The sequence below is a fragment of the Gadus chalcogrammus genome, chromosome 21, assembly GCF_026213295.1.
Source record: "Gadus chalcogrammus isolate NIFS_2021 chromosome 21, NIFS_Gcha_1.0, whole genome shotgun sequence".
NCBI classification, from domain to species: domain Eukaryota; kingdom Metazoa; phylum Chordata; class Actinopteri; order Gadiformes; family Gadidae; genus Gadus; species Gadus chalcogrammus.
The window spans coordinates 11,028,347-11,053,880 of NC_079432.1; the positions used below are offsets into that span (position 1 = coordinate 11,028,347).

Consider the following 25,534-nt stretch of genomic DNA (forward strand, 5'->3'; position numbering starts at 1 on the left):
AAATTAGATGTTTCCCCCCCTAAACTAGAAGATAATGCAACGTTTTCTGTTGTGGTTCAATGTGAACATTCCCTTTCTGTGCAAGTTCACAGTATAATGAAAAGCACATCATCATGTACATATATTTACATGGTTTATACGTCTCGATGAAACTGCGACCCAAAGCCGATTGATCCGCGGCGGCGAACACCTCAGTAGACTGCGGTGGAAATTAATCTGGGCTTAATCTGCCCTGTTCCGCACTCCCAACGCCTAGCCTGCGGCGTGTTCCCTTCCCCAGACCCCGATGCACGGCGTCGGAAAAACTGATTACTTTGAAAAGCCACCGCGGCATTACGAACGCGCTAAACGGTACATTGTAAAACACGATTTTGATCGCTGTAAAAAAAAATAAGGGAACAAAAAGCATTAGGTTACAGTTTAACCGATCCTCTGGGAGTGTTTTGACAGTTGCTGCGGCTGCAGCCAAGAAACTCAGCCAAAAATAAAAAACACGAGGGTAGAGTACACAGCTTACCGCGATGATATGGAGCACAACGGCACCGCTCCTCAGCTCCTCAAAGGAGAAGAGGTCCTCCGGAAACTCGTGGACCGCTGAGGAGGAGAGAACATGTTACCGTCAGAACACACGCCAGCTGCACCTATGGGCCCTCGGTGCACAAGACATGTGTGCGGCACTGTGTGTGTGCGTGCGTGTGTGTGTGTGCTTGTGCACGCACAAGGCTGCGTGTGTGCGCACGCATGCCACTGCTGGCTTGGGAGGCTGGGATGGTTCTGTCTGGGTGAAGTACTCCCGTCTAGACAGAGCTCTCCCATTGGACACACACAAAATTATTTTAAAAATGCAAGACGGTAGCCTGCGTCACCGCAATCCCCTGCTCCCAGGGATACCCAGTGCCTGCATACAGCTTCACATGCCAGGATGGGGAGGAACTGAACTGAATCAAAAAGGACCCCCCCCCCCCCCGAAGAATATCTATGTTTAAAAAAATACTAGCTATGTTGAGATCCACTGTGTCCAAGCGGGTGGGCAGAGAGGCGCACAGTTGGCTACTGCAGTTGGCCCCCCAGCTTACACAGTGGGAGAGCGATCCCAGCAGACGCTTCAGATCTCTGGGTCCGCCTTTACCGCCATGGTGTGTGTGTGTGTGTGTGTGTGTGTGTGTGTGTGTGTGTGTGTGTGTGTGTGTGTGTGTGTGTGTGTGTGTGTGTGTGTGTGTGTGTGTGTGTGTGTGTGTGACCTGGCTGGCCCCCGCCCGCCTCCGTCTTCCCATAGTCAGGAGGAGGACGAGTCAACCCTCCCTCTACCCGTGTCCCCTCCGCCCCCCTCTTCCCCCCAGCATCTTACCGCTTCCTGGGAAAACACATGGCCAAGGTCACGGTGACGGCACGCCACGGCGCTAACGGATCACCGTGCGCACGGCCGCGGGCAGACGCCACCGCGGAGCCACGTCACGCCGCTGATTAACGAGCGCCGCCGCGCTCCGCAAGTCTGAGGGCCAGGCGGGGAGCGGTATTCAAATGAGAGCGCTCTCGCACGCACACCGCCCTACTTTGAAGGGTAAAACATTTATAATGTATAAAGAAAAAAAACAACCCGTGACAATGAACACACACACACACACACACACACACACACACACACACCTGGGCCCATATGGATGTGGGGGGGGAATTGGAACAGCTCTCACCTGAGACTGGTGATTGCACCTGTCCCAAGCTCAGCCCTAGTGGCGGGGGATGCGTGCATGACTGATTTGGCACACCTTTGCACACACAGGCACGCCGATTTCGAATACCCATTACCCAGGCTCGGGCCCTGGACCCAACCGGTCGAAAAGCAGACACACACGCACACACACATGAGTTTCTAGCATTATGGCATTGCAGCTGTGGAAGAAATGTCCATTATGCAAAAAAATGAAAAACAGGCCAGTGGCCAGGGCTATGGAATGGATATTTCACACCGTGGCCTTGATTTGGATCCAAAAGGGTTTCAAAGCCGCCTCCGGCATTTGCCATTCTGAAGCCATTTGATGTGTTCTGACTGCTCTCCCTCTGCTGCGATGTGTCACTTTCACATTCCCTCAGACTTTAAAAAGTTAAATATCAAGCTATGGAAGAAAAATACGATATAAACATGGCCATATGTTTATATCTCATTGACGGTCACAAGGTCACTTGAGGATTGATTAGCCCGTCTAAACTGTCAATCTTGCAGTTGATGTCTGAAATTATTGAAAGTTAAGGAAAATAGGCCCATGATGCAAAAAAGTTTGCGCCATTTTGCTGAATAAAACACACGCACACCCTTGATTTAGCTCAATGCCGACAGCGGTATGTGGCAATAATTGAACAACAGATATCATCTGCAAAATCAATGCCCCCTGCAAGTGAGGCATTGCCACAGGTGCAAAACCTTCCAGGGTTAAGTCAGAGCCCCCCTCAACTGATCGGTTGCTGCTGCTGTGATCAGATATTGACAGGCTCATGGAAGGTGCTGTCTGTCTGTGTGCAAGCGTGTGATCAAGGCAGGTTCTGCTGTGTGTGAGGGAAGGTGGGTGGGATGAAGTGAGGGGGGTGGGTTAAGACCAACTGCTACAATAGAACGTTTCTTATGGACATGAATACAGGCGAAACGTTTTGCGCAGGCGGTGGTCTTGACGGGGAGTGAAGGACCCCACTGGGCGGCATATACCCCGCATGCCTGCCCACTGTGACGCCGAGACAACCGTTCACCTCAGGGCTGAGCTCTGTGCTCAAGGTCGCCCGCGTGGGAAGTCGGTGGCGCCAAATCAATAATTGAATGCTACCGCCGCCGCCGCCACCACGGCGGATGACCACAGCCGTTCAAAATGGCCATCACACAGGCTGCTCGCAGGGTGTTGGATGACTGACGGGTGGAGTGAAGCGTGTCTCCCTCCCCCTCGCTCTGGACTGAGCTCCCCCAGAGGTCGGTCCGGATATGACCCAGCTTCGACGGCCGGTATCTGCATGGCGCGGACGGCGCTCGGTGAATACAGACCGGCGAACAGCAGAAACATCAAGTAGCCTCTGAATAAATGATGAGTCCAAAGCAGGCACCAAGAATAGCCTCATCTGAGAGAGGGAGAACAAAAAAAATAAAAAAAAGCTTGTGTGTGCGAGAGACACACGCAGAGATCGCTGAAGGTAAATCGCTGTGGGTTGGGATGTATTGAGCTCGACGGTTGAAGTTCAGTAAAGACGCCACTATGTATAGCCAAGTGATCAGATTGTAGTAATGGAGCCGGGATTGAAATCCCTGCTGTATTATTTTTCTTTAAAAAAAAAAAAAGGAGAGAAAGAAAACGTATTGTGGGGCTGGAGGGGGTATGACCATGTTGTCAGGGATTCGCTCAGCCAGTAGGCATCGGTTCAGATTAAAAAAAGGATAGTTAAAGTGTTGAACAGGATCTAAAATCGTAAAGCAACTAGGATCACAGAGGGACGTATCCAATGGACACTGCACTGTGGTTGTATGTGTTCGGTCACCTCCTTGGCAATGTGAATGCATGTTAATTGGTCAATGGCAGGAGGGAAAATAGACTCCAATCAAATGGGCCTCAAAGAATAGTAAGGAATCGATTGACTGAGAACCCTCAAGTTTGCAGTGGAATTTATTTAACATAATTGGCTTCATGCACACATTGATAACCCTCAACATAAGTTAATGACGGAATTCTGTTGTCGATCACTTTTGAAACCTAAAGCCAAATGTGTTTGGACTACGGTGAATCAAATGCCATCAAGGCAAGCCATTTGGTCAGTTCACACCATTAATTCTTAATCTGTTCCTCTTTAAGATGCATCAGCGTCATCAGCTGTTGCGCAACAGGACTGTATTTGGCAGTGGTTCAAAACTGGTCTAGCCTCAGCACCCACATGTGCCATTAGTCTTCAAGTCACAACCCCGCCCGCCACACCAAAAAGTTTAGGAAATTGACAATTATCGCAGTTAGCAACAATTCCTGCATGTAATATCAAACATTTTGTGGGCAAAAATCTGTAACAATTGGGGCAAAACTCAATGTAATAGAAACATTAACATTAGTCAATCCCTGGACTTCTTTGTATAGATTAAGGTTTGGCATATGCTCTGCCAGCCACTCACAATGCCCAGTGGGTCGCACCACACCGGGTGAGGATCACTGGTCTATTACCCCTTTTCCACCAACGCAGTTCCAGTGTTGGTTTGGGCCAGACAAACAGATTCCAACTCAGCACCAACCCTACGCCGGTCCAGAAACAAGAACCAAGGACTACTAGTACTGGGTTAGCGTATTTTTAACGGTTCATTTTTTTCGTTTATTTAAACGTCCTGAAGCGTTTCTACGACACATTGCTCTGACACATTGACGTGGCTCTACTCTAGCCCTATAGTCTGTGGAAAATCAAGCTGGTTCTTTGGGAGTTGGCGTGTAGAACAAACACTGAACAAGCACAAGCACCAGCACCGGAGTTGCGTTGGTGGAAAGGGGGTATGTGTGGATGAGCCTGGTAATGGCCAGAGTACAGGCAGAAGCCTGACTACCTCTGATGTTGTTGCCAAATTGATAAAGTAGGCCATTATTTCTCCAATGATGTGCAGTGAGGAGTATACGGCCAAAGCTAGAGAGCACATGTGTTCGTCAGTTTAGGAAAGTGGAGCCTACCAGTTCTCAAAGAGCAGGAAAGGTTTTGGCTTGAGGAGGAATCCGAGCGAATCAAAACCTAGCAAAAACATCAGTATATTAACTTCTATGAACCTTCACTCTTAACTTTTTTCCCCCGCAGTCATCACTTTTGTTTATTATTTATACAGAATAATAAAAGCCATCCACCCACAACTCAATCAAGTGAAGAAAGTGAATACATTTCTTCGCTTGAAGAAAAGTTGAGTCAAAATGATGGATGCAGCCAAAAAGTTACAGGGTCTAAGAAAACATTTACATATTGAATATTATATATGATAATCCTCTACATCCGGCCTGCCCCAGCAAACCCAGGTTGAGCCAAGTCTTTGTTTACTGAAGTTGTCGTTTCCCCAGAGGGCATGTACGGTTGACGCATGATGGATAACCACGATACCGTCATGATGCGCAACAAATTGAGCCTCAGCTTCCCAGCGCTGCACCCAGTCGACCCATGACACAAGTGTATTGTTGGAAGGCAGATCTTCGCTACCTGGCTATAAGTAGCCAATTAGCTCAGGAGGGAGCCTCTGGCAGGACCAGCTACCACCGAGGGAAGGAGCAGGATGTGCTCCAGCACCCTCACGTAACAAAGCAAGGACAGAGGGACGGGGCGTCACTGTCCACCCGTCTGGCCATGCGGGACCGGTTGACAAGCGGGTCGCCCCCGAGCATAACCACCGCTTAGTTCAGGTGAACATAACGAAGAAAAAAAAAAACGCCACCGCAAAAAGACAAACACGCACGCACGTACGCACGCACGGCATCAGCGGGCAGAGAGAAATGCTGAACGAGGCAGACTTGCTCGCTGGACCAGCAGGCTGCTGGCTGAGTAACCTAAAGGGGACACTGCTGCAGAGCGCGCATGCGGTCGGCTGTGATGGAGAGGAGCGACGAGTGTGAACATTTAGCCACGGTTAGCGCGCGTGGGGCCCCACAACAATGAGCGCCGGGTCGCAACCGACAGGCGCCATTTACAGCTTGCCATGCTAGAGGAACAGGAGTGACACTGACTGGATGGTCGTGTTTTGGCAACAGCCAGTGAACGGGATGTGAGAGCGTAAAGAGACAGGTTATTCAAAAATGGACGGCGTGCGCTGCTTAGCAACGTTGAACTCTGTAGTTAAAATTGGGGTGTACATTATGATCCATCGCAGACCTGGTAAGAAGCGAGGGCTTGATGAAGTGACCGGCCTGCAGAGGCGAGGGTGGAGCTGGTCACCATTAGTCCCTGGGGGTGGTGGCCTGAACAATCACACGATATATAGCACCCTTGCCCGTGTAGACTGAGCCCATTTCACACCGCATCCAAGCCTCCATGGAGATAAAGTTCAATTATCCTTTGAAAGACCTTCAAAATTTGCCATAAACGCATGGTTTTTCTGTTTCTAAATGTGCCGTTATGCGTAAACCTCCTTGTTGCACCATGTAAGGGAGGTCACAAGTCCCCGAGGGTCTGCAGTAGGCGTCCTTTACTTGCTGCACGACTCCATAACTCCCCATTCAAGTTTAGTAAAAAATTATAATTGAAGAATTCAAATAAAATGACTAACAAATGTGACTACAGAACTCAGTGACTATGGTCAGGTACCCACAGAGGAGTATGTGGGTGTCCGATGTATTCAGTTAGGGACCCCTTCTAGTTAAGCGGTCTTGCAGATCACTTGGGTCAACAGACCATATTCAAAGAGGAAAGTATGCTCCCAAAAATCAGTCCACAGCAGTACGGTGTAGAACAGCCGACAGACTTTACGGAAGGCCCCCCCCGATATATATTTTGATGTAGTGGGGCTGCACCACCAAGATTGAAGGTTCAAGCCAGGCTGGGGACAAATCGAGTCACATATCAAGTAGAAAAATAAGATAAAATATAACGTCCACTTCCAGAACGCACAGCAGTCCTTGCTGGACCACTATCACCCTGTGCCATCAAAAGTGACATGTAGTGACAGTAAGGTCACCATACCGTGGCCCCGGGGAGAGTTTACACTGGGCATTAATAATACGCAAGTCATCAAGTCTGTGATATGGGGGTTGGGGGGTAAGAAATTCATCTCATGAATCGGATGGTGCTGCAGATGCAGCAATTTCCTCGAACGTGACCAGAACACGGATATGTCCATTCTGAAACTATGAAACCACCGGCGATGAAGGGACTAAAGATAACATATTTTGGCACTGCCGTCGGAAAGAACATCGTAAACAAACTTCAAGATCATACCGGTCATACCTGGCACAGCGTTAACAGCAGCTTCTGGCCACGGATCAACACACACACACACACACACACACACACACACACACACACACACACACACACACACACACACACACACACACCCCAACCACACCTACCTTTCACACCATTTGTGCTTACAATGCTAAAACAAATATATCATTGCTCTTTTTTTTTCTTTTCTTTTTTTAAACCTGCACGCCCCTCTGCCCCATGAGCAGATTAGTTTGATAGCGTATCTGAAACCACGATAATCAAATCCAAACGGATTATACCATAGTACAAACCCAGCCACACTATAAACCCCCCTTTGCCTTGTTGTTCAGTTCCACTGTCCTGTTCTTCTCAGATTGCCCGCCAGGAAGCCAGCCCCCACTGCCCCACGCCATATTAGCTCGCTTGCCTGGGGTTTAGGCGGGGGACACAAATACACACGCATGCACACGCACGGTTGACTTCGTCACACCAACCCAAGAGCAGGAGAACAATTGTGGCGCCGGAATAACACTGAAGTGTGCATCGTTTAATATTCTGTGTCCCCCTGTAAACTAATCAGTTTTTGGCTCCAAGTCGGGACTGCTCCTCCTCCGAGCGGTGCCGGTAACTGTTAAAGACGCTGGCACGACGCAGCGGGGAACCGTCGCTTCTGAGCCTCCTTGATGACTCAAAAGCTTGTCGCTACAAAAAAAAAGAAAAGAAAAAAAGGGGGCAATTGGCTTAATGTGGTTCACTGAAGAAGGAAGTGGCATCCGCTAATGTGGGGAGGTGGGGAAATAATCTGACATCTAAAGTGATACACCAGTCCCATGTGCATTCTATCAATGACGTTTAAAGTCACAGGGGGTTGGCGGCAGACTTTTCTCCTTTAACAGCCATGCAGCACCAGCATTAGCTTACTGTAGAACCACACAACATGATCCCCACACATTTACTGAACAAGTCCCGGTAATGAAGCAGCAGTGCGCATACGGCCTTCTTGGACACTGCGCCACATCTCTTTTGACAAAGAGCCCGAAAGAAGACAAATATTATATAAAGCAAAAAAAAAAAAAAAGCCTAATCGCTCTCTAGTGAATCTCAAGGCGGGCACAAACAACATTAGCCGTAGCACCACCAGAGATAAAACAGAACACTCCCTCGCTGGGATCAAGCAAATGAGACGAGGATAAGGAGGGAATAAAAAATTAAAAAAACGACTGATTTTAAAAAGGGAGTGAGCTCAGATTAATCTATGCATCCCACAGGACTGCGGCCTGATTAAGCACCGCCTTAGATGCAGTACTCAGCACAAACCAAAAATGTAAAAAGAAAACACTTATAACACCAGCTTGTGACGGCGAGCTACGGCTTCGCCCCCAACATGCGGGCCCAACGCCAATGCCAGAGTGGGGGGGACCCGACCGACGACAACGACGACGACAAGGAAGAAACGTTACACAATCAGCGGGGGGGGAACTCCAGAGGGTGCGGGCAGGAACAGGAACACATCCGTCGCGGCGTGGGGCTGATGCGCCACGTCGTTTCCTATTAATAGCCGAGCCCCTCCTCCCGTGGGGGCACCTCCGCCGTATGGTCCTGCGGTCATGTTGGAACACGGCCGTGGGCGCGGCGGCGCGGGCACGCGAGGGAGGACGCAATCTGCCTCCTCAGAGCCACGGAGAAGAACCCCGATCAAAGCTTTGACATGATGTATGCGTAAGGTTGTTAATGTGAGCGCAAATAATGAATGTGTATCGCACAGATGCTTTTCTGTGATTAATGATCACGTCTGTACGACGACCTAGGACTCTACGGTTAATAAATAATGCAGTTATAAATGAAGGCCTTGCGTGAGGGGGGGGGGGGGGGGGGGGGATTAAATGACAGATCGGAATTACCCGAGATTTAGCACAGCACCCCTGTGTGAGGGAATACTCACTTGACAAATTACAGACGGGGCAGATTTGCATAGGACTAAAAATCACTCACAAATGGCCAATTACCACAAATTACAAGATGTCCCTAGGTAGAGGCAGTGCTGAGGGGGAGATGGAGAGGGAAAGCTGCACTCCCAACTCAATTCCTCAGAAGGAAGAAAAGTGCAGGGTCAGAAAGAGTTCATTTCTGAAGCTCCACTCCCAGTTGCCACCTCCAGAAGCCTCACAAGTCCATGCTTTGACCGCACAGAAGGCAAGAGGCGACATTCCATTAGTGGTACTACAGCAGTTCCGCTCGGCCCTTGCTTCCTCAATCTTTAGGGAGTGGGGGGGGGGGGGGGGGGGGGGGGGGGGCTGGCACCTGAAGGCATGGAAAGTGTGAATCATAGCTTTGAAAATACTAATAAGGACGCCACGGCCGAGTCCTCGCTCATGTTTCTTCTTGTCCCCTTTTTAAGAAACAAAATGTCAGAATGACCAAATACGCAATAAACACAAGTCCTCGAGCTCTTCAGGGTCCCTGCAGCTCCAGATGTCTGAGCACTGCAGTTCATTTACGGGGAGAGTGGTGAACTCCACTGCAGGTTGTTTTCAACCTTGCATGGGCAACTCACCGATGCAACAATGGGGTTGCACACATGCGATATACTTGCAATATTATGACATGATTGAGGGCGTCTGTGTTGAAAGCGAGAGTCGTTACATGGTTCTCGTCATCCGTCGTCACGTTTGGTCTACCTTTTACAATTCCAGGCAAATGCAAATACATGCATGTACACCACCTACACATGACCCATTTTCTGTATATTTTAAAACCTTTTTGATGTTCTTTGGGCTTCGCCACAGTTCAAAGAAACCACTGCAGTCCAAATATACATAGACCTCCAGTCAAACATGTCCCCAGTGCCAAAGCTAGGTTAGAAGCAGACTATAAAACTGAATGGGAAAACTAATGTGGCTGGGAACTGGATAGAGGTTAAAGAAGGTGACGCTGCACCGCTGAGGGAAAAGCCATCTAAAATACATTTTTTACCCAAGTAAAACTCGGTGGGGATTAGCAGTCAACATTTTTGCAGATTCATACATTCCTACGACTCATCTACACTTTTTAGATGACAGTAGTAGATCACATAAATCACCATCTCCAGCAAGCAAAACACTGGGGAGGTGGAGGAAGCACATGCATGTCCGTACTTTGCAAGACGTTCAGAAGAACAGTCCAATAGCGGGGCGATCACATGACCGGATCACAGCAAGACATTAAACTAATGATGGTGCTGGCAAAGGGGGGGCGAAATAAACTTGAATCCTGCTCATTAAGTTAACACGGAAAAATAATAATAATAGTCCATCTGCGTTTGATTGTTCAGACCATGGCATCTCTTTCAACTGGGCGTATAAAAGAAAAATATATATTAACACGAGGGGATCTCGCCCTGCTGTGAGCAGTAATGAAAGAAGGCTAGCTCTTCCCCGCTTGGCCACAAAAAAACACCTAAATATAGCACATGAGATTGCCTTCCAAACAATTTGTTCCCCTCGTCGTCACCCAGTGGGTTCCCCGGCGCGCGCGAATGCGCTGACTATGTTGTATTTCAGTGCAACCTTCCTAATGCAGAGCAACAACACCTTGCATCCCCCCCTGTTACGTGGTAGAGTCAGAGTGCGTGTTCGGTCCGGCTCACTGTGCACTTTCTCAGTCTGTATGACTTTAATGTAGATTAAAGGCAAAATAAATTACAAGCACTTGCGGTTTTTGCAACAACATAATCTGGCCGACCCATTAAAATTGAAAAAAAAAAAAAAAAAAAGGGCAATAGGCCCTAATCCCTTTCTCACACGATTAAGGAATTTCAGAGCCATAGTTCACAGGGTGACCGCTAGCGTCACGACAGCAGAAATCTAAATGCGTCGTCATTTGTCATAGCCTGGGCCGGAGGACTTTCATGTGATCAAAAGATTTGTTATTATGCAGGGTTGTTATTTTCCAGGCTCCTTCCGGAGCTAAAAGTGAAATCTACGGAAAGCCCCGCCGACGCTGAAAAGGAAAATAAAACGGAACATCGAATCTTGATGCAGCAAACTCATCTCGTTTTAAAGAGAAAAAAAGACGACCCATTTGCTCCTTCACGCTGAACTTCAATGTTAAAATTGAAAACCACGCGCGTTGAAGGGATTGCTTGGTGAAACCATTCATTTGCACGTTTCCATCCATTAGAAACTGACTAATGACAGTGCCGGCAGGGGGGCTGATCGATCAGCACGTTGGCCTTAATCGAAACCTTTGGATGAGTGCTGAACACACCGCCAGCACTCCAAGACGAAACCATCTCTGAGCATGAACTATAGTGATATAATGATACAGCCCAAACATCTTGACCAGCATTTATAAGTCGAAGTGCAGACTTCAGTTGTGCGTGTTTGTGTGTGTGTGTGCAGACTGAATTTGCGTGTTTGTATGTGTACTAAGAGCACAGGGCTAGGGCCTGCATGGCATCTTGCCGTCTCATGTATTTCCATCGCATGAAGTGCATTCTAGCCTCATCGAAGGGGATTTGCATCATACGAGGCTCTCCAACCACATGCAAACCCCACAATGCCATAGAAATAAGCATAATCAATTCTTAGAAAGCCTACAGCGGGGCTTATCTCCACTACAGAGGCCAGCGGGTGGCTGAGCAGCGTTCCTTTGAGTCGGGCTCACGCAGTGTGCGTATTCAAATCAGATCACTGCCAGATACGGCTGCTGTGTGTGCTGATTGATGCCTCTTGTATTGGGAGGAAAATTTGCAACGAGACTACTGAGGAAATGAATGAATAAAATAAGTGAGAAATATTTGAATAAATACAAGACACAAATTATCAATCTTTGCAGCTCCAGCAGTCTCGCCATCTTCATTTCTGCAAGCACAGAAGGAGAAGATCCCATTAGGGGATACAAACATTGGATAATTATAATCGGTGCAAGAATAACATAGGGGATGGAGGCTTTCTCCGTAACGATCTTAGAACTGCAGGTGGCGTCTATGTGCACGGTGCCGACTGCTGTTAGCATGACACGAAGGACAAGACTGGAGAGAACAAGACGATGACCAACAGAGTCCACACTAACAAATTAAATCACATGCCTGTAAGTAAAAAGGCGACAAACTAATACTCATTATTGTAGCCAGGGACAGAGACAACATCCTTGATTTTGCCTCTTTGCCTCCTTTAAGTGCAGCCAGAATGCAGTGAAATAATCAATGCCATTGTATGACCTGCCAGTGCTTATCATCATTCACATGATTTAAAGACTTAAAAGTTCACGGTTAAAATCGTGATCGAAAACTGGCTGTGGAGAATAATTTGTAAATACTTATTCGCTCCATTTTCTCTTAAATCAAATCACGTTTTCCCCATCCATCTTGCATTTTTTAGCTGTGGCAGGTTTGATCCAAGCATAATAAATGCATTTTTGAATCGCGCCCTGTGAAATTTCCCATGTTAGCACCAAGGATCAAACTACATTGAAACTAAACCCAAGCTTTTTCAGAAAACACTACATTAACGAAAATAGCAATCTCCTTTTCAAAACAAGAAAAAACTAATCCGATATTGCAAACAAAAAGTAAAAATATATAAATATATATAAATAAAAACTACTCTAAACTTTAACAGCCTCGCTCCAGGTCTACATTAGCTCTCCCACGCTAAACGTAGCTCTGCAACACGCCGCTTCCCACTCCTCCTCAGCTCATTTTAAGGAATGTTTAATTCCCTTTGTTGTCGTGTCTCGACATGGCGCGCGGGCTGCGTTTTCCCCTTGAAGTACCTCGTTACTACGTACAGATCTGAAGTTGTAGTGTGCAATCATGGAAACGCTCCTGGTTACCGTCGGGATCACACTTTGATGAAACAATGTTTCCTTGGTTGGCTCAGATGCCTGAGAAGGCGTGCAAGAGGAGGAGGAAGAGGGGGGAGTGGTCTCTGGCGATATGCTTACAGGGTTCCGTGCAGTTCTTGGACTCAGTCTGGTTGCCGTCGGTAGGCGAGGACATGAGGCGCCGGCCCCAGTGCTCGTGGTCCGCGTGGCCATGCACCTGCATGCCATGACCTGTAGGGGAAGGAGGGGGTGTGAGGGAGAGAGAGAGAGGGAGAGAGTCCATGAGTCAACATCTGCAAGCCTTCATCATGAATATATACAAGTTGTTTTGTCATTTGTGAGCGAGTGTTTCCATCCCATCCCAAAAAATAAAAGATACATGATTTTTCAACTACATCTAGAACAGAATGTTAGATTGAAAGAGAAGCTTATATTGCTTCTTTATAATTTTGCCTTTTTGGGGGTATCTGGCAAAAGTTAAAGGTGAATCGTGTAGGATTTAGCGGCCTCTAGTGGCGAGGTTGTAGATTTTAACCAAATGTGGAGCCCTCCCTTGCTCACAATGTAGGAGAACATGCTGCGGGCTCTACCGTCCTGTAAAAGCCCAGTAGGCACTTCCAAAATGACTCGTCTACGACCACATCGAGCAGCAAAGTCAAAGCGTAAAGTGATGAAATTCCTTGATGGATATGTATGCATGTATGTAAATTGTATGCTCGTTATTTAGTCTGTACAACTAGAAGTAAGATAGCGACGTCTGTTAATTAAAAGCGTGGCCTCTCTCCGTTCTGGGAGACTGTGCTACGCTGAAACATGGTGGGCTCCGGGGTAGAGGAACAGCTCGCTATGTAGATATAAAAGGCTTATTCAAAAAGGTAACAAAGAAAACACAATGATTCATACTTCATGGGATTATACACCAATTAAAAAATTCATGAATATTACATTCCAATTCTGCCAAGTCCGTTCCACTGCTTAATTCTGCGCACGGCACCTTCTACACTGAAACTTAAACTAAAAAAGTAAAATAAAAAAGACACCGTTCCCCCATATTCAAGCACTGTCCAAACTTGAACGATCCATTCTCTGATGACTGATTTTGAGAACACGGCGCTTGCTTCATTCACTCACTCACTACTGCCCTCAAACAAACCGCTCCAACTGCCAAATTCAGTTAAAAAACAGAAGCAGGCCTACGAGAGTCACGTTACACTACACAGAGGAGTTCACCTCACACAAACCTTACAGAAATGCACCATCACTCATATCTGCCAGCGGTCGCACTGACCAATCCATCATTGTTCATCCCTTTTGAGAAAAATAATGGAAAAGAGAAAAGCTTGTGTGAATCCAGTGGTATTAATGATCAAGTTGGTTCTTGTGGTTTCTGTAAAGTTAGGTAAAGTTTCATGTTACACCACTTGTGTCCAAAGAACATCCACAATGTCAATGAGTTTTCCTCTGCATGATGGCGCATGAATGAAATCAAATGACATGTTACACCATGCAACTTGACCATTCTAGGCTCTGGAATAGCAAGACTACAACTTCTAAAGCCCAATCATGTTGATATATACTGTATGTGGCCCTCACTCACACTTCAATCATGACTCCAAGGGGAGCTTCTATTCTCCTAGCACAACGTCCATGGGGCCAACATTACCATTTGGACTTGGGCCTACTTCAAGACGCAATGATTCAGAGAAGGACTCCCTCTGGGGATCCACTACCATTTGTAGTTCCTCTGCCTCTCTGCTAGTAATCAGCTGGCCTGCACTGCAACAGTAGTCTTTAATGTTGCAGTTTAAGTTCATAGTAATGTTAAAAGTTGTAGTTTTCATTTCAAACAACAGTTTAGAAATTTACCTCAATGCAGCCATGCACTGTCCAATGTAGCGCACACCAAATAAATACGCATCTACCAAAAAAAGAATCTACATTTTGATAGCTTAGTAATACAAAATGCGTATCAAAATAAGGTGCCAACAAAACACCAACATGGGGCCAGTGACCCATACCCAGTGGTGGTTGTTGGCTGTTGTGGGATCAGGTTTCTTTTTGGCCAACATGCTGAATCGGTGTTGGCCAGCATTCTAAACGCGGGTGTTGGGGCCCAAGCTTTGGGTATTCCCATCATGTTTAGTGTTGGGGAAATGATCGCCCGAATAAAAAGCAGTTAAAACTGGCCATTAATGTCCCAGCACTGAAGTAACACTTGGTCCATCTCACTTTTTATTTTGAATGCGTTTGCCCTCTTCCGGGCTGCAGTAGTGGGCAGATCTCAGCAGCCCATCAGAAACGAGATACAATCTGAGAGTGAAGTGGCATGGAGGCCGTTATAAAGAAACCAATGATCCAACTAAAACAAAGAAAATATGCTATACATCTCCACGGTTAATCAGTGTAAAGCAAATCAACCCTTCTCAAGAAACATCAACATTAATCAGAGAATAAATGGTGCAATTGAGCAGTAATTGTGAACTGTTGTCCACAGCGCGGCCATAGTGACAGAGTGTTCATGGTCAACACATTGGAGTCAGACCGCTCTGCGGCTGCATACAGATGCGGTTGGGAGCAGAAGAGATCTGCAGGGGGGGGGGGGAACTCATTACAACCACAATGCTTCGGCGGGTGACTGAGCATCGACCAGAGGAAGACTAAAAAGCGATTTGACCGCTTCGGAGACGGAAGAAGACTGACAAAAAAAAAAAAAAATGGGAAAACAAATCAACCGCAGGGAGGTGAGAGATTGGAGCGGGATCTACGGCGGGAGACAGGAAGAAGGCTTCGGTAATGTCACCCTCCGACCGGGTCAGGCGGCGAAGGAAGCAAGGGCGACAATCACTTCCTGTCACTTCCAAGTGCAGTGCATGCCACTGCAGAGATATATATTGCCCTTGCCTGCTCCAAGTACCGCCGTTTCCGGCCGGCCGTTGCGCAGACATCTCTAACCACCCTGAAGTCAGTGTGACACAAAGTGTCCCAGCCCGGCCCCTTTACGACGGCCGTGGTCGGGCGAGAGCCACGCGTCAAGAGTCCATCCATCTGGCCAGTCTGCTGGCTGCGCACACGCACACCACCATCAGATAGGTGTCAGACAGCACGCCGGCCTCTCGACAGACACGCTGGATGTCCTGCTCTAATGTCTCAAAACCCTAACCCCAACCCATGTCTCAGACCATGACAGCACTCAATCAGGAGGAGGCTGGGGGAAGGGGGTTAGGACAGGACATACAATGAGTTCAGATGTCACTAACATTTATGTAAAAAATTTGTCAGAAAGCCAAGGGAGTGCCGTCACTGTGTAGAAGGGCACAGACATGTGTGGGTCCAGAAGAGGCAGGTTTCCACCCCATCGGCTGTCCCAGGGTAGGGGTGTGTGTGTGTGGGGGGGGGGGTGTTGGCTTTTTTTGGCTCCCATAGTGAGCAGTTAGGAGATGAGAGATTTGTTAGTGTGTGGCCTGTTATTCAGGATATCATCACGGAATAATCTGTTAAGCCTCTTGTTGGACTTAATGTAATTAATAGAAACATCTCGGTTACAACCAAGTCTGATACAGGCCTACACAAATCCGCCATTGTGGGCTTCGTATCGTTTTCGCGTGCGTCCGAGCCTCGACTGAGCAGCAGCAGCAGCAACAGCGGTCGCAGATGGACCGGGCTGTCCATCCATCGGGGTCCGGGAGTTGTGGGGTCAGGGGTTAAAAAGCACTTTGAGGGCGGAATGGATAGAGTGAGGGAGCACTCGTGCATCCCTGCACGACCAGCGCACTTGTCACGCGGTGGTTAAACATCTCCCCTGGCCAAATGAACTGAAACTAAAGCCATAACATCTGTAATATCGCATACATGTTTAAGTTCCGGACCACCACACTATTCGGCGGGGAGACGAGGCTGGAGAGAGGTGTCGGCTCTCGATGAGCGGTCAGATCGCTCTCCCCAAGGCGGCGACACGTCAAGGTTAATTGCCTCCGTTGATTACATAACAACATGCGCGGGACGCCGTCCCCCCACGGCGAGAGAGCGTTTAGCACGTGCATGCGGTTCGAGTGGATCCAACCGCACCTCCACCACCACCACCACGGATGGCGAGTGTTGTGCGCGCGCTTGCCAACGCGATCGCGGTGCGCTTATAGCGGGAAACGCTTAATGCACAAAACGCTGCACACAATCATGCGTGATTATCAGCCATCTGAACCGCGGAAGGTTTATTACACGGTGTATCGCTCGGTTCGGTGAATAACGCATTGGGCCAACGTTCAGCTGGAGCCCCCCACCCCATGCTTATTTCCCCTCAAATGTTTATGCGTGGCCTCTGCGTAATCGCATCCCTCCCGAGCCGCATGTGGCGCCTTAACGCATGTGGCGCCGGAGCGTGTGATGCCGGTGTGTGTGTGTGTGTGTGTGTGTGTGTGTGTGTGTGTGTGTGTGTGTGTGTGTGTGTGTGTGTGTGTGTGTGTGTGTGTGTGTGTGTGTGTGTGTGTGTGTGTGTAACGCGGCGCCGCGGTCGAAACGCGGCGACGCCAACGTTAGCGACGAGCACTATGCGCCGCGCGCCTGCCCGTTCTGCCGCGTCTGGCACGAACAAGAAGGTTTGACAGAATGACACGTCACGCCGTAAAAACATTTAATAAATCCCGACATCGGTTCTGTTTGTGCGGTCTGATGGGGTGCATAACAGCCGCGATAACGGGACACCGCGGTCTCGCTTTGCAGTTTAAAAACGTGCCGTCTGACAGCAGCGCGCACACTGCGGCAGACGGACCAACAGGCGCAGACCCCGACATGCGGGGAAACAGAGAAACCATCCTGTGACCTATATCGCCGATACAGGCATGCAATATCACCGCTACATCTCACTTTTGAAAGTCAAAGTGGGATGGACGCATGCCTGCATGAGATCAGTATACAACACCGCAGACCCATGCACTTGCAGACCCTTCGCACCCTGAAGACATCCGGCATACGCATGTTGGATAGTAACAGACCCGCACTGTCCAAACGGGCCCACATCCAATGCCCAATACACATGGTCTGCACACTGCAAACGACACTGCCGAACATCCTCCTCCCCACCCCCCATAATGAATGCCCAACAGCGGTGTGAGAGCCTACTTTGTGTCCGACATTTGAATGAGCAGTTGTCATCCTCATTGCGAGGCTGAAGGATTATTACACTGCAGAATCTTCTGCCGTCCTTCATGCCCCGCGCACCTCAGCGTCTCTCCCTCCTCTGCCAGCCCACTCACCTGTCTTTGTCAGCAGAGTGGACATGCTCCACGCCACGAACAGGATGCTGCACACGAACGACACTTGCACAAAAAGCATCTCCCTCCTCTTGCGAACTTTGAACATCTTGGCAAACACTGTCTTCTTCTTCGAGGCGTTCATGTTCTCCCGCTCTCCCGGGTCCTGGTCCTGCTCCTGCTCCATGATCGCAGCTCCTCGGCACCAGCGGCTACTTTCCGTCTCCGTCCCCCCCACCCCTCCTCGTCCTTAGCCTCCTCAATGCGGGACCGCAAGACGCCGAAGAAAACTGCCCCCACCCCCCTCCTCCTCCTTGTTCAGCCTCTTCACGCGGAACAGGCTCGGGACGCGGTCCTCATCTCAAGTGTCCGGGCTGGCTGGTGGTGTTGTGGTGGTGGTATCGTTGGTGCTGCCGGAGGAGGTGAGGCGTGGAGCGGACGGCAGGGTCTTCACCGGGCGCCCAGATTGACTACACCGCTGCTTCAGCTGCTGCTGGTCCGACAGAGGAGCAGAGCGCGTGGACGACTCCGTGCCACCACTGGCAATTCACAGGGCGGGCAAAAAAAATGGTCTCCAATCAATGCAGCTTTGCTCTGATTCCCACGATATGTCCGTTACCCATGAACGGACTGCTGTAGCCTACTCGTGTCGTTATGCGAGGACGAAATATAAAATAAATGCTCCAAACACATGAAGCGAGGGGAAAAAAATGCGTCTTCTCCTATCCTAGGTTTGACTTGAATTCGATACGGCTTACGACGCGTTGACTTCAGTACTGAACACTAATGGGTTGGATTGGGACACGGTCGCCACACATGCCAAGCACCTGCGCCACCACTCAGGAGCCTATTAGGGCCGGAACGCTCGCTGCTCATCAAGGTTAATTGTTCAATTCAGACAAAGTCATGCCACGCGCCGTGGTTGGCGCCTCCCCCCCTGAACCGAATTCCTCGCGGAGATGCTGCGTGCTCACGAGAGGACCCTCAACACACACGCACGCACGCACGTACGCACACACACACACACACACACACACACACACACACACACACACACACACACACACACACACACACACACACACACACACACACACACACACACACACACACACACACACACACACACACACACACACACACTCTCTCTCTCTCTTGCTCTCTTTCTCTCTCGCTCGCTCGGTCCAGCTGCTGTCCTGCAGCGTGCACTTCATACGATTAAACGCATCGCTGGGTAGGCATACCTACTACCTTCTGCTACAACTTTTCCTTTTGTCAATCCAGATTGTCGCATTTTCGCGCTGGATGATTCCTTTTTTTTTTTTTTTTAAGTAAGCAGGCACAGCCAGAGCGATACTAATAATAACACCTAACGAATGCTGCCATCTAAATCTAAGCTGTCGTCTTTAATCAATCGTTCTCATGACTTGCGAAGGCTTGAAATGACAGTCGATAGGCTTGGTTTGTGCAAAGAAGAACAGAAGCCATGTGTTGCACCTATATGCACTTCAGCCAGACCAACAATAACACCCAATAGCCTACCACTCATATGTTATGAAAGCAGATAACAATATTTCTCCAGATCTTTCATTCACCTGTTAACCTCAATCTTTATAACTGTGAATAATTTAGGTCAAACGTCGAGAGCTGGCAGCTCTCAGGCACCAAAACCACTATCTTCTGACCATGAATTCTCTGAGCCATTATTGGCTAGGCCATCACTCCTTGATCCAACACCTTTGGAGAAAATTACTTTTGATCCCCAACAAAATTGCTGTACATTGCGTTCAAATTAAGGTGGACAAAACTTCATGGATATCTGGTGAGGCAAAATGAAAATAAGTCAATAACTCCTATAGGTGAAATGTGTGAGTCTTCTGTTTGCTTGGTGATGGGAAAGATCAAATGACACAGTGAATTGAAATTATGTATATCATTTGTCACTTTCTTATGCTAACCAATTGTCCACGCTCTTCATCTAACCGATGGGAACTTTGCTGAATAACTGACATCTGAAGATGACAACTGAGGTATCCAAATAATTTGACACTAATAACTTAAACATACTTTTCTACCTGTGTCATTAATATGTTAAAACAGTAAATTTAGGTGAAGAACATGCAAGTATCATAACTTTGTATTTCATATGATGTCACAAAGCAGTACATTTTTAGCACTGTTTATTTTTGTACGTGTTCTAGCCCACATATCATTTAAAATAACCTTTTGACGGTATATGCTCAACACTGCACGCTTGGTTATGAAAAGAGCAAATCTCATTTCCATCGATTTAGCCAGAACACATTGGATGAGCATTAGCGATATGTGCTGATGGCATGAAAAACAAAGGGCGCAGGAACATAATGAGGGCTGACCCGTGTGGCAAACAGCCCTGTGTGTTTGACCTATACGCTATAGGCTCTGAAAGCGGCACAGGGACACTAAATACTGAGGGGATACGTTGGTCCCCCCCCACCAGAACGCTCACCTCAACCTTCAGGATAAGGGAGGGCAGCCGGGCAGTATCATCTACATCAGCCACGCCCCAATGCAAGGCAGCAGGGTGACCCCGGCATACAGAAAGCTCTCCCAACACCAGGACTCTGGGCTCCACCGCTTACACCAAGCAGGGGGAGAGGAGACAAAACCCCCACAAACACCGGAAAACCACAACCGCACAGCAAGATGTAGTCGTCATCATGTCAGCACGGTCGTCGGAACGTCAGTCCGTCGCAGTCTGACCACCGTCTCCTGCGAGTGAGGAAGAGAGCAAAGCGAAGCACAGCCCCATGAGACGGGCTGTGAGTCTCAGTGGGAGCGGAGAGAGGCTGCGTTCCATCAACCCACCGGAAGCATCTGACCTGACGGGGACCTGTCAGCGCAGCGTCACAGAAAGGCCTTGTGTGATAAGTCAGGGGGGTGGTGTCTGTGTGTGTCTCGTTTGTGTATGTTTGCGTGTGTGTGTTTGCGTGTGTATGTTTGTGCGTGTTTGCATGCACGCCTGTGCGTGCCTGTGGGTGCGTTTATGTGTGTGTGTATGTTTGCGTGCGACACTGTGTGTGTCTATGTGTGTGTTTGCGTGTGCCTCTATGTATGTGTGTGTGTGTGTGTTTGCCAGTTTACATTTGTGTGTGTCCATGTGTCTGTGTGTGTGTGCCTGTGTGAGTGTGTGTTGGGTGGACGGTTCTAAATCCAGACCTTCATCTCATCTCTGCTTGGGTTCTGGAAGCGTCGTCTCTGTGTTAAGGACCTATTCACACATCCTGCACACACGTACACACACTGCGTCCCTCACACACACACTCAGCCCCTCACACACACACACACACACACACACACAAACACACATCCACACACACACACACACACACACACACACACACACACACATACGGTGACATCAGCATGTGTGACCCGTGCCCATGCCAAAGGGATTAGTTTGGGCCGGTCCCGCAGAGAGGCCGGTGCCAGGGGATGCTTACAGAGAATTATCCACCGCTTTACACCCCCTGGCTCTGACACACACACACACACACACACACACACACACACACACACACACACACACACACACACACACACCAACACACACCACACACACACACACACACACACACACACACCCAACACACACACACCCACCCACCCACCCACACACACACACACACACACACACACACACACACACACACACACACACACACACACACACACACACACACACACACACACACACACACACACACACACACACACACACACACGGCCACTGCATGACCACTGGCCTTCTGTCTGATCTGCAGCCCAAGATAATAATAATATTGATGATAATAATCATCAGCAGCAGCAGAAGCAGCATCATCATCATCATCATCATCATCATCATCATCATCATCATCATCATCATCATCATCATCATCCTCATCATCATCATCATCATAATGATAGTCATGATCATAATAAGAAAAGCTCATTTATATTTACTATTTAGTTATTGAGACCGTTTTTTTCCAAGTTGAAACCGACACACAGTGACTGACAGATACAGGTCAAGCAGTAGGTATAGGGCACTCGCACAATAATGGCTACAGTGGACAGTTGAGGACGTTTGAGGCTGTGATTACAGCCTCCTAGCCCCTCTAACCAAATCCTATAGCGCCTTTCAAACTAAAAATCCATTCAGATGCTTTACATTTAGATCACATATATTATTAATACTATGAAGGACTCCAGAGTTGTAAAGCTGGATTCCCCGGCGCAAATCAATCAGGGAAGCGATGCCCTGATTGGTCGGAAATGAGACAGGAATGGTATCAAATCTAAATGTTCTTGTAGACAGGGGCAGGGAACTAGAGACAGATATTTTTCACAGCACATTTCACTCACTGCTAATGGCAGATTGGAGATCGTGATGCAAATTCCACACACTACACTCAAATGATAGCTCTTATATCTTAAGTACAGCACCTTTGATTGAAAAAAGCATATATTACAATATCTTTTAGATAAAATGGCAACATAAAGAATGACATAGATGACAGATAGATGCCCCCTTCTCCTAAGGGTTTTTTCAAAAGGCCAAATGCCAACAGCCAAGGAGTCAGTCAAAGCGCTGCGGTTCAGCTTGACATAAATGCCGAGCTAGTGTCACGTCACGTCGTGATGACTGGTTGTCAAGGGGGTTAACAACGAACTGGGAGGACACTCGAACAATCGGCGCATTTGACAAACCAATGCTCTCACTCAGGCTTTCGGCAGTGATTTATTCTGATGAATCATGGCATTCATTCCCTGTTGAGTCTGAGTGTGAGCGTGAGCGTGAGTGTAGAGTGGAGGGAATTATTGATTTCATCTTTGTCGTGAAAGTGTGGTAACTCAGGCACGACAATGGAAATGTCGCCACCATTTCAAGAGATCAAAACCTCTCTCTGTATTTTAAATAATGTGAGTCCAAAGGGAACACTTTCAACCGTATAACTTTCCGCCAAAATGCTGTTCTCTCCCAAGGCGACTTGCCAATCGAAGTGTCGGGCCCCCTACTGTTGCTCGGTATGTTGACTGCTGCATCTTTATGAAATGTGTTGGTAAAAGCTGGAGTGCATCCCAACACTAATGAGGACTGTGTACAATTTTGAATGTGCTATCCTTAAAGGCACGGAAAGGGTATAGTAGGAGATTATTAGTTTTGGTGTATCCTGAACAACATAACTGCCATTTGCGAAGCTATCATGAATCAATTTGATGGTTATAGCAACGCATTACATTTACATTTAGGGCATTTAGCAGACGCTTTTATCCAAAGCAACTTACAATAAGTACATTTGTCATAAGAAGGGAAACAATATATCGCTGTCAGTACAGTAAAGATGTTCATAGAACCAAGTGCAAGTACTAACACTCGCTAGGCTAACCCATTCCCCGTGTACAGCAGTGATAGCAGCTACGGAATATGCTACACAATTAAGTACTATGAATAAGTGTGTACAATAAGTGTGTATATTATGTGCCAGGACGTAGGAACAGACAATGGTGGCCGGAAGGGGCATGGTAGCTATGCAGAGTCGAGGTGAACTCTGAACAGGTGAGTTTTGAGAAAAGATAAATGACATTAAGATAAATGCCAGGTTAAGTTAAATGTCTGATTTCGCTGTAAATCAAGTAACATTATGTAACCAATAATAAGCAGTGAATACGTTTGATTCTAGGGTTTGCCTCTGCACACTCCCTCTGTAGACACACAGCACTACACAAACAACACAATAGAGAAGCGTCCCTTCCCGCTGTGCTGTTCCAGCTACGTTTGATTGACAACACGCTGGTTGAGTGACAGGGAGGTGTTGCAGACGAGGAAGGATTTGATACAGGCCTCTAGGACGCGTTGAGTCACATGCTGCTCGGCTGTCGCAGGAGCCTAATGCTTGCTGTGTCCGAACTGATCGGAAACGACATAATACAGAAAGTGCATGGATCAAATGTTGAAAGTCAAAGATGTCCAACTGATTCCACAATTTTTGTTCTGTCCCTGCTGTGGTGACACATCTTGGGTTATCTTGGAGGTTCTATGGGCTTTTTCGCTCTCCTCAAGTGTGTGTGTGTGTGTGTGTGTGTGTGTGTGTGTGTGTGTGTGTCTGTGTGTGTGTGTGTGTGTGTGTATGCATCAATATGTGAAAGTGTGCATGTATGGGTGTGTGTGTGTGTGTGTATGTGTGTGTGTTCACGTGCGTGCATGTGTGTGTGTGTGTGTGTGTGTGTGTGTGTGTGTGTGTGTGTGTGTGTGTGTGTGTGTGTGTGTGTGTCCGGTGCGTGTGTGCGTGTGTTCTGCTCTGGTGGCTAGAGAGATGACAGGGTGACACTGAGCTACAGAGAGTAGTGTGACACCGTGTGTTAACACACCGCTGGCCTCCCAGCCACTGTTCCAACTAGCAGAGGGCACGGGGGCTGTCCCTCAGTCCACAGCACCATGCACGCTGTCCTTTGATACGACCTGGGTGACACACTCACACACGCACACACACACACACACACACAAACACACACCACACACACAAACACATACACATGCATTCATACCCACAAACGCACACACACAAGCTTGCACACGCATGCACACACAAGCGTGCACACACAAGCGTGCACACGCATAAACCCAAGCATGCACACATACACAAACACACACACACACGCACAAATTCATGCGCATCCACACACACACACACACACACATACAAGCATGTACATGCATACACACAAGCGTAAAAATGCATTGACATGCACACTGCCACAAAGACATGCACACCCATTCACACAACAGCATGCCATGCATCCACAAGCAGGCACACACATGTTTCTTTATAAGGGCTTTGCCTCTATGAGAAAATATAGTTCTAACACCGTTGAAATTCACATATCATTAATATTGTTAGAATTTCCACATATCAAATTCCATATGGTTGTTAACAGCACTTTGAGGAAAATTATTGTTCAAACCTTTTCCATGCACATACAAACACATACTCAGACACACAAACACCCCCCCCCCCCCCTACAACAGACTTCCACACATCCACCCACACGCAGACATCCACACATCCACCCACCCACCCACCCACACATTCACCCACCCACTCACACACAGCGCGCACACAGACCAAGAGACTCGCTGATTTCAATCCATGCAAGAACTCCTCGGCTGCAGAGAAACAAGAGCAAATAAAATATTCATCATCAACGCAGAGCGTCGCTCGGCGCTGGCAGCACAGGTTTCTGTTTGTACGCCTGCTGGGGTGTGGAGAGAGTAAACAGGGCAGAGAGGAGCTACCAGAGGGGCTAATCTGTGTACTCTGGAGTCAAACACTCACCTCGTTACTGTATACCTCTGACAGGGCCAGGTCCCCTCCTCTAGTAGCAGCCCCCCCCCCCCCCCCCCCCCCCCAGATACATTTAGCAGGCATATCACACGCTGGAAATCAATAAACCCCCAGATGACAATGGATGCCTCGCATCAAGCTGCCTGCCTCGATTATAGGTTAGATTTGTAAACCACTGTTCTATTTTCCATTGAGTGGCTCATTTAATTGTTT

General features: G+C 48.0%; 1 protein-coding gene across 1 annotated transcript in view; it reads right to left on the reverse strand.

Annotated features, from left to right (window-relative positions):
• slc24a4b (solute carrier family 24 member 4b) overlaps window positions 1–18,172 on the reverse strand; it is a 28,013-nt gene extending 9,841 nt beyond the window's left edge. The window contains exons 1-3 of the mRNA XM_056582026.1: window positions 17,958–18,172; window positions 12,829–12,939; window positions 518–594 (exon numbers count right to left, since the gene is read on the reverse strand). Coding sequence (XP_056438001.1) covers window positions 518–594; window positions 12,829–12,939; window positions 17,958–18,141 — 372 coding nt within the window. The 5' untranslated portion in view covers window positions 18,142–18,172. The remainder of the gene's footprint in view (window positions 1–517; window positions 595–12,828; window positions 12,940–17,957) is intronic.
• Window positions 18,173–25,534: the final 7,362 nt, after the last annotated feature.